General features: G+C 38.4%; 2 protein-coding genes across 2 annotated transcripts; both read right to left on the bottom strand.

The window, feature by feature from the left end:
• Positions 1-749: 749 nt before the first annotated feature.
• si:ch73-170d6.2 lies at positions 750-2,432 on the bottom strand. Its single transcript, XM_036518436.1, has one exon. It carries the CDS (start codon positions 2,430-2,432, stop codon positions 750-752), a length of 1,683 nt encoding a protein of 560 aa, XP_036374329.1.
• A 292-nt stretch (positions 2,433-2,724) lies between these two features.
• LOC118770673 (stonustoxin subunit alpha-like) lies at positions 2,725-9,852 on the bottom strand. Its single transcript, XM_036518434.1, has 3 exons — positions 9,753-9,852; positions 3,198-4,486; positions 2,725-2,742 (listed from the first exon to the last, which is right to left on the bottom strand). The coding sequence occupies exons 1-3, from the start codon at positions 9,850-9,852 to the stop codon at positions 2,725-2,727; spliced, it is 1,407 nt and encodes a 468-aa protein (XP_036374327.1).
• Positions 9,853-10,182: the final 330 nt, after the last annotated feature.

Raw genomic sequence — 10,182 nt, 5'->3', positions numbered from 1 at the left:
CACACAATTTAATCTCAGTAAATATGACAGAACATAAATGACAACAACATGATTAAATCATATCAGCAGTGAGAGCAGAGCGCATTTCTTATCCATCCATCCATCTATGAAACAAAGCTGCTTTATGATCGAAATTCAATTTCTCTTACACATCACTAATTGCAAAGTCACTTTCTATGACAACCAAGTAATTTCTTCAAAATAAAAGTTTGAAATCTCTAGTGTGAGCAATATGAGACATACGTACATGGCGTTAATTGTTAATGATGTCAGTAAATAGAAACTTCACTCTTTCAGCAAATAAAACCAAAATGTATTGCAACTTCAGAGGAGTGGTTGAGTGTGGGCTTGATATCACCAATATTAAGACAGCCTACAGTTACGTACATATTATCTAAATGTCACACATATCATTTAAATGTCACTCAATAAAATTATAGACTAAAACATTAAGAACACGTCTCCATAACAATCAAATCATAATCATAAACAAATGAAAATTACTGACATTACTTATTACCTATAAATGCTATATCATTTAAGAAAAGGAAACAACAGCATTTGATTAAGGAATGTAATTCACTTTCTGGATTTATTTCCCGATGAAACTTTTTGATAATTAGCTTGACTACTTGCATTGGGTTGACTTCATGTCATCATATATGATCAAGTCTTCAACAGTACTGATCCTGCTCTATTTAATACAGCCATTGGCATTGCTTTTAACGTTTTAAATGTTCCCCTGATGACTAATCAAAGAAAAAAGATTTAAATTTCTCGAATGTAGTTTTGGGTTTTTTCCATTTCATGGTTCCACCCTCCATTTGTTCATTAGACACCTCTGTGTCATCTGGCAAGGGTATTTTTTTCTTGGCGACCTTTGATATAATCACTGCTTGATCTTTCATAGCTTCCAGAGATTTAATACGAAGCAAATACCCCTCTTTGGCTTCTGCTTTTTCACCTTCAATGAGGAGGTTGATGTATTCTGGTGTAGAGAGTGGGTTGGGCTTTAAGGCAATTTCCTTTAGCCGTGCTAAACATTGAGAGGAGGTATCCAACAGCTCTAGTACTGCTTTCTGAAGCTGCAGAATTTCCTCTCCTTGTTTTTCGATTATTTCTTGTGCGGACAATTTGGCGCCATACGCTTTCTCGTACTTTGCCTTGAGCTCTGCAGATGTTCTTTTCTCTTTCACTTTTTCGTACTCCCATCTGTACTTTTGGTTGAAGTGCACACTCCAGTGACATTTTCCAGAACAAACTTTGCACTGGCCATCCCATCCTATTGCAATACATCCTCTTTTACCATTATCATTTGGTATGCCACAGGGATAGTGGCAGGTAATAAAACACTGCTGACAGTTGGTTATGTAATTTCCTGTGCCTTGAATGGAAATCTGAACTGGCTTCACCACCTCAACCTCAAACTCAAACTTCTCATTAGTGCTTATCTCCGCTTCATGCTCCTGAATGATTTGCTGAGTCCTCTTTATTTCATCCAATTTTGCCAAACCCGCTCGTACCTGTGGCTGCAGGCCTACAATTGCTGTTTCGAGCTGTTTGCGCTCTTTGAGCACTTCTCTTGTTAACATTAAACTCTTGGTGTCCATCTTAGTTAGGGCAGTAAAGAAGTGCTTCATGCTCTTCATGCCCATGCGCCAGAACATTTTATCGAAGTTATCATCACAGTCATCATCAGCTTCATCCTCATTGGTGTTAGCACAAATGTCATTTTCTGCAAACAGAGCAGAATTGTTGAACTTAAAGTGAACGGGAATTCCATTTTTTTTGGGGCACGGCACCCCAGAAACATTGATCGCTTCAAGGACAGGGGGACGCTGTCCATCTGCAAATGTCACCAGCATCTGAATGTTGTCTGCTATATCTTTTCCAAAAATAGAGAGAACAGCGTCAAACACATATTTCTGTGCATGTGTTAATCGAGCAAGAGAAGCCTGAGTTACAAAACACACTGCGTCAATCTCACTGATGCCCTTGCAGGAGGTAAAAAATGTTCGAATCTGGTCAGTGATCTGTCTGTCTCTGTCTATCCCTCGAGTGTCACCAAAACCTGGGGTATCAATGATGGTGACAGAGTAGCTGATCTCAAATCCATCTTGATAATTGATCTCGTAGGCAGTCACAAGGGACGTCTGGCTCTCTGCCTGGGATTTTGATTTCCCTTCATCAATTAATTTGAAGCGGAACCCATCTTCCCATTTCACACCCAAGATGTAGTTGATCATCCCGTTAATCAGGGTTGACTTTCCTGCTCCTGTTGCCCCAAGGACCATGATGGTCCGATTGTCTCTCTTGTTGTCTTTGCCAAAGACATACTTCTTGCAGTCTTGTAAATCTATATCTACCTCCTGCAATGGGATTTTGTAAACAGAGGGTGATCCAGAATGCAAACGTTCACTCTTCAGTTGCATTTTTTCAGCAAGACGTGTTACAATTGGTAGAGTTGAAACGCTGAGTATGGTACTTTCTTTGCTTCTCCCAGCTTCACCACAATTGCTTCTGACTCTCACTTCGTACTGTGACTCTGGCTGCAGCCCAGTGATTTGGCATTTTTTTTCTTTACAAGTCTTCTCTGTCCACTCATCTTCATGTTCTCTGATTCCACAGACCTTTCTATATTCAACAACATAGTGCTGAATGCTGACCTCATGTCCAATTTCAGTTGGTTTTTGCCAGGTAATTGTAAATTCAGTGGAGTCACGGTCATCCATTAACAGTCCACTGGGAGGATTTGTGGGCAGAGTTTTAAAGGAGCTTATGTTGCTGTCCAGGCTGACTCCCGCTGGACATACTGCTTTGCACCTGAACTTGTACTCAGTATGTGGATGTAGGTCAGATACTGTAACTACATGGTGTGCTTTGGGTGCCTTCATAGACTGCCATCTATCTGAGTCTGTGATAAAGAATTCAACCATGTAGTGGGTGACTTCCATTGATCCATACTTGGGAGGACATAACTCTAATGTCACACTGCTGTGAGTTATCTCTCTGGCTGCTGGTTTTTTTGGCTTGGATGGAGGTTCAAATTGTTCATTCTGTTTGAACCCTCTTTCATAAAGGTAAATACTGGCTCCGGGATGGTTCTGATTGTGTATAGAAGCTGATATGAAACGGGTATTCCCACTGTTTTTGTTTGCTTCAGAAAATTCCAGAAAAAGCCTCAGTTTTTCTCTTACTTTGTTTGACAGATCCTCAGACAATTGCCACTGTCCCCTCTCTACATCTGGTCTTTTAGCATTAGCAGTAAGAGCCATCTGGGACTTGGGCTGAATGCTTAGCTGTTCTGATAAAGCTGTCAGGTATGGCTCCTCACTCTGCACTGATGTGAAAGCAAAACACACCACATGTTTAACCTCTGTATTCAAGGTAACCTCTTTGTCAAGCTCACCATTTGAAGACACAATTTTTGTGCCTTTTAGCATGTTTGTGTACATTTGGAGTACTGTGATTTCTCTCCGTTTGCAGTCGAGCCATGACTTCAGTGAATTCCTGTTGAAAGGAGATGCTTTCTTACCTCTCAAGAGGTCTGCAAGCTCACCTTCCTCTTTTCCTCCTCCTCGGATGGAAGGAAGCATTTCTGCCAAAGACTTCTGAAAGACTAATTTGTACTCCTGGCACATGTCTTTGAATGACTTTATCTTTTTGCCGATCTCTGGAAAGTAAGTAATGACTTTGTGTTTCTTCATGTCATTACATCGTATTTCAAGGTCAGAAAAATCTTCCAGCACGCTCTGTGCTTGATTAACTAATCCAACGCTGATCTGCCAAACTAGGCGGGCAGCAGCTGAGTCTAAATTTTGTAAGGGGTACAACCACACCTGCATTGGCACAGCATGTTCCCCTTGCTCTCCCAGCAGCTTTGGCAGCATTGTGTATACCTTCATGGCATCTTGAAAAGAAACAGGGCTGTTTTCGAGGGCAAAATCTCCATAGAATTTACAAGAAAACTTCTCAACGCTAGCACTGTCACTATCCGTCATTTGTAGTGAGCCCTGTCCCTCAATCGCAAGCATAGGAATCTTCTTGATCATCACCTGCAAGTTTCCCTCAATGTCTTGACGGTCTTCACTCTTTGATACTTCTCGATCAAACACAAAGAATGCCTGTGCGCCATAAAGTATACCTGTGACTACATGAGTGGCTTCTCCCTGCTCAAATACGTAAGGGTATTTAACATTGCCTCGTCCAAGTTGATTCATGGTCATTTGCATGAATTTAGTGGTAGTTTTGTACTGCAGTGTGACACGTGCCTGCTTCTTTGAAACCTTTGTGTCCTTTAGGTATTTTGCAGACCCTCCCACCTCAATCAGCCCCCCCAAGAAACTTGCTTTAAGTGAAGCTTCAACATTCAAAGCAGAAGATTTATCTTCAATGGAATCAGATGCAATGATCTTAAATTCTGTGTTGCGCTGAGACTTCTCATCAGTGTCCTTTTTGAGTGCTTCACGATCCCATAACGTCATGCCTGCAGTTAGAAAAAATGCCATCAATTAACTGCATTCTCTCTACAATTGTATTCTGCCAGTCATTAGTGCATCAGATTGTTGAATCAATTTAATCCTAATAATAATAATGCATTAAATTTATATAGAACCTTTTAGTCTGTCAAGGTTCTCAAAGCCCTTTGTAGTGATGGTGGTGAAATCACCTCAACCACCAATAATGTGTAATACCCACGGGGTTGATGAACAGCAGTCATTCTGCACCAAGACACTCAATATGCATGAGCCAAGTTGGACAGGGAAGGAGTTATTTAGCCAATTATTTAAGGGGATTAATAGATGGCCAGATTGAAAGAGTCTGATAAGGAATTTAACCAGAGCACCGACCGCTGCTAATATTCCTGTATACATGGTACTTAGAGTATCCCAAAAAAAATAAGGTATAGCAGCGTTTCTCCACCCCCAGTCCGCTAACTGGTGCCCATCCATGGGAATTTTTTTGACTGATCCCTCAGTGCCCATTTCCAAGAATGTATCTAGCTCACAAAGAAGCTAATGTTAGCTTGCCGTTTTGTCATTTTAGTGACTAATGTGACTAATGTGGTTTATGTTTAATGAGCAGCCTCACAGACAGCTGTGCACTAGTACAGTAGTCACTGGTACACACCAATGCAGGCTAGCGCAGGCTGCTTAGTTTCATATGGAAGACAAAGCTCAGTATAGAACACATGGTATTTGACATATAGCTAGAAAGCCAGCACCTAGCTAATTTCATGCCCCTTATCAGACAAACTCTTCAGCGACATTTTGGTTAAAAATGTGGATAAGTGAAAAATGAGCACTCAGGACTGTAAAAGATTGAAAAAAAGAAACAGCAACCTGTCTCTAAAATATATCACCTATCATGCATCAAATACGGTTCACTTCTGTTGAGGGTGAATGTCCACTAATTTTAAGTGATATGTGCACTGTGATGAACCACTTAACCACTTAACATAACGAGGGTAGGAAATCACTGAACATGCTGAATGATTTGGTGTCTTAACAAAACAAAACTGAAGGAAAAGTCAGTGAAAAGCAGCTCCCACTGAAGAAATAATAAGTCTTTGTTGGAATTGTATTTCCGTGTGCAATATTAGACGCTTACCATACTTAGCTAAACAAACTATCGTTCCACAGTTACAAATATAGTACATGGGTATGATATGGGTTAAAATTTCACTGGATGGGTAGAGCCACAGGGAGAGACAGAACCAGGGAAAGTACAGGGGTGCGTTGGTCCAAATAAAAATCTAAAATTATATAAAATAATTAAATATATGAATAAAACAGATACAGTAGATACTTGTGGGAAAATATATTGCAATGTTATCTTACCAGACTTTTCCTGAATGTGTCATTCATGTCGACATTCCCTGATACTTGATTATGTACTTCTCTAATAAGCCTTAGTTGATAATGGCACATAATTGATGACATTTTTCATTGCATTACTACAGTGGTAAGAAGAACATAACATACATGATTATTGACAGTGCATATGTTCTCCAACAGGCATTACAATGTGTGAGCATTGATTTCACACCAGCACTTTCCACAACCACTATTAAATGCTAATTATAAAAATTTTGGCTGCTATGGTAATAGATTAGACTTCAGTTTGTGAAGAGAGAAGACTGTCCCCTAATGGCTTACAAATACCACTTCTGGCAGTAGCCTGATTTCTGGATGCCTCCCATCCAAATGCTATTCTGAGCCCCACATGGCTTCAGGCAGGGGGAAGTTACAGGTGAGTGCTGGGCTATCTTGGGCTTTGCAAAAAAAAAAAATCTATCAATGAATTTATGATTAAGCAGCATGGGGTAATAATGCATTATCCATAATTATGGATGTAATCAATCTGTCGGCTGTTGTCTGTCAGAAAAGAGTGCACATACCCACAGTAAAATGTAATCTGTAATGTAATTTTATTTTAAACTGAACTCTTTTAAATAAAAGAGGACCTCTAACCATTATTAGGTGATATTGGATGATACTTTAGGAGAAGTGGGACTTTCTCTCCCATTACAAGCTTTTCATTTGAAGAGATAGCTAGCTTGCACAGGGGTACTGTGTGGAACTGTATTTCATATGCAACTGCATTTGATTACAGAGATACTGTATGAATGCTTTGACCAAAACAAATTCAAGCTTTGCTGTTATATGATTCAATTCTATATAATATATGAAACATTTTCATTTAATTACTTTAATATGTTGTTGTGATGGTAGGTTGTTTAACATAATGTCCCTTTAAAGTTAATCTAAACTTTTTTTGCATAAGAACTAGCTGTCAGTAGTAATATTAGATTAGCTTGCAATTGTAGCTACACAAGTTCACTGGTGGCTCTTATGCTGTCACACTGAGACAGCTAAACTACTAGCTTGGTTGACTAAAATGTAGCCAAGTTAATGTTGGCTAGCTTGCCGTTTAATTGAGTTTGCTGTGAAGAAATATTATATTTTTCACAGAACACCTGATTCTCCAGCATTCATATCATGTTCAGCAAGTCAGCTATGAGTATAACCAGTATAAACCTAATGTTAATATTAGTATGCATTTGCAAAAATAAACATCCTATTTTGTTATGCAAGTACAGTTTTATTGTGAGCCTTGTTAGGATCTACATTGTATTGCTCATTTATCTACTCGCCCAAATCATGTCAAATTTAATCAGGGCTAGACGATCTATCTAGATCACACCCAGCTGCCCACATTAACAGTCCTAGAGCAGCGTTATCACCACGTCAATGCAGAATCACACTGTCTACAAGAAATGTCTTCTAACAAAGAGCCGTTACCATATCAATGTGGACCACACCAAATGGTCCACAGGAACTGTCTGCGAAGAAAGGGTCATCACCATATCAATGCTTGTAGTTCACTGTCATGCCAGTCTGATTAAGTGCAATCAACAACTGTTGAGGTGTGGCCTAATCACACCTGGGTATTTATGCAAGTGCTCATTTGAGCCTAGGCAGTCTAAGTTCGGGCGCTGTTTGCGTGAGTAACTTTGGCTCCTGGGGAATAAACCTTGTCTCTGCAAGACCAGTCTCATTTCATTCATCTGATTCGTCTGTTCCACGAAGTAGAACCTAACAGTCTTTTCAGACCAGTTAGGCTTATTCCACATGAATGATGTAGGCTTATTCTACAGGAGCTTGCTATGATGAAGCATGATGACAGAATTTACGTGCACCTGCAAAGCGAACAAAGATGCCTAAAATGATAGTTTTGACAGAAAATATATCAAACAGGCTACAGTCATATCTGTTTTTTTGTTTTTGTATCTCAGAATCTGTGTTTATTTAAGTGATTGATACATTTCTTTCAATAAAATCCTATCAAAAGGTGAAAAACTCTCGTTACCATTAACATATCTCATTCTCCAATAACAACGATTAATGAATAATTGTTTTTCTGTCATTAGCTAATTGATGGTAGGAAATGTGCCTCGATGACATCCCCAATTGAAATGAAACATATATACACATGATAAACACTTTATGGATTATCAAGGGAGTTTTTGATGTTTACTGATAGTTATTGCATTTTTATCATCTAAAAAAGTGATTCCAATGTTCACTGGCAGTTCTACAACAAAATATAAGCAAATGTATAAGAAAGAAAAGAGCTCATGAGTTTTGCATATTAAATTAAATATGAGAAATAAATTCTGAGGGGAGCATGAAGTGTGTCAAATGTGGAATAATGTTCTTCCTAGCCAAAAACTGTACTTAGCCAGTTATCCAGGGAGGGAGTGTATATAAACAACAATGTTAACCAAACTGGTTAACAAACAAATGACTACAAAGTTTTACATTTTAGAGTACAGTGTCACAAAGTGTGCAGTTACTAACATGATCAAAGATTTCCTATGTTCTCATCACTAACTAAAAAAGAGAAAAATCAACCTACACAGACAAGAACCCATATGAAGTAAAAGTACCAACTGAACATCTTTGACCTAGCTGTGCCCAGGTAGCACATCATTGGTTGAACTTTAACTTCCTTTCAGTCAAGTCAATATGAGGTAAGAGAGAAGGTTTTTCAATATCCATTTTAATCTCTATAAATCTGAATATCTACATTTAGTTGCTTAGCAGACACTTATCCAGAGCATATATTACTGTAGGTTAGATAGGTTAAGGTTAAGGTTCTTACAGCTGGATATTTACCAAAGCTATTCTGGGTGAAGTACCTTGTCCAATAGTATAAAACCCGAATCCCAGCAATGGTATGGTAAAACTGGTATGGTTGTTTCCTTCTGTCATTAGTTAAGACCAGAAAATGCAAGCCATATGCTCATACATGAACATACATAAACATTTCATAAGATTCCTGAAAAGAAAACACTTCTACTCACTTTTTCTGAACTTTGGTATGGAGTTCAGTTTTTCATTTTTGAAGGGCCAGATGATCAATCTTAAACAATGTAGTTTTTGTTGTTGTTTGATGCATCCTTATCTTCCATCACACAAAATATTACCAAAACGTTATGGCAACCTCAGTGAAAATACTTATGAACAAAGACAGTTTATGGCAGATGCCTTCTTCATAGCTGCATGAAGAAAGGTGCACTTTTGATGTACATACACATTAAAAACTTGGAACACCCTCTCTTCCAGACCTTGTTGTATATACAAAACCCTATTTTTTGAAAGAGTTGAAGATACTTGGCCACAGTTGCAATTTTTATACTTTGGCTAGTAACCTTTAGTAAAAATTTTGTTTAAAAAAAAAAAAAAACACTGACAGGGTGAAGTCAGTTCGTAACAATGTATGGTCAAATCAAATGCTCTCCAGACTTTAAAAATTAAAAATCAGCAATTGGTTTTGACACACTTCTAGAAGAAGAATTACTGTATGGACTTTGTCCTGCCAAAAATGGCAAGGTTGCACACAGCAGTAGTGCTTGTTACTTTGCTTCTTGCGAGCACCGAATGTATTTTTGCCCTAAGCACAATTTACCGTAAGCTTGCTCCTTTGTAGATAAATACAGTAAATTTCATCGACTAATCTATTCATTATAAACCAACAGGGTGCCTCATTACCCTTCACAGCAATGAAAATCAAGCCTATTTTTATTGCCCTGTCTCTGTTGTTCCCTGCATATTATCACAGACGTGTTGCACATTTCTATTATCTGTGACATTCAATATGCAGTCTTACTGATGACATTACTGAAAACCAGAGTCTTATTGAAAACCAGGGTCATTAAGTGATGAACAGAATTATTACAGACATACCTGGAATGAGACAATCACTCCGACAGTCATACAGCATCCCCAGCTGGAAGGGTCGTCCAAGTGCTGCAACCTGCAGTACGTTCTTGGATCCGGGTTCCATGATTGGGATTTCTGAGCAATACAGATGTGTTCAATGAGAATCTTTTGTCATTTATTGTCATTAATTTTGTTATTTTATTGTTATTTTTGCTAGGGTTATGGAGTATTTAGGCATTTTTCCAAGTTTCATATACATGTTTGTTTATTCAGTTGAATAACTTCCATATAGTTTATGCTAGTTTATATTTTACATACTTGTGACACATATGCTGTACCAGTCAAAACTTGTAACAAATTCCAAGCATCTACGCTTAAGTCTTTAGATCAAAATGTCTTTGAATGCTTGTTCCCCATTATCTTAATCAGGTGTGTCTGAACTTTTGACTACTAC

The sequence above is a fragment of the Megalops cyprinoides genome, chromosome 23 (assembly GCF_013368585.1).
Source record: "Megalops cyprinoides isolate fMegCyp1 chromosome 23, fMegCyp1.pri, whole genome shotgun sequence".
NCBI lineage: Eukaryota > Metazoa > Chordata > Actinopteri > Elopiformes > Megalopidae > Megalops > Megalops cyprinoides.
The sequence above is the reverse complement of the archived record's forward strand: the minus strand, read 5'-3'. Positions and strand labels throughout refer to the sequence as shown.

Excerpts from the sequence above, each read along its gene's own strand:
- si:ch73-170d6.2 (XM_036518436.1), bottom strand. The coding sequence starts at position 2,432 with ATGCAACTGAAGAGTGAACGTTTGCATTCTGGATCACCCTCTGTTTAC.
- LOC118770673 (XM_036518434.1), bottom strand. The coding sequence starts at position 9,852 with ATGGAACCCGGATCCAAGAACGTACTGCAGGTTGCAGCACTTGGACGA. Across the intron at positions 4,487-9,752 it reads GAGTGATTGTCTCATTCCAG|GCATGACGTTATGGGATCGT; the intron begins GTATGTCTGTAA and ends TTCTAACTGCAG.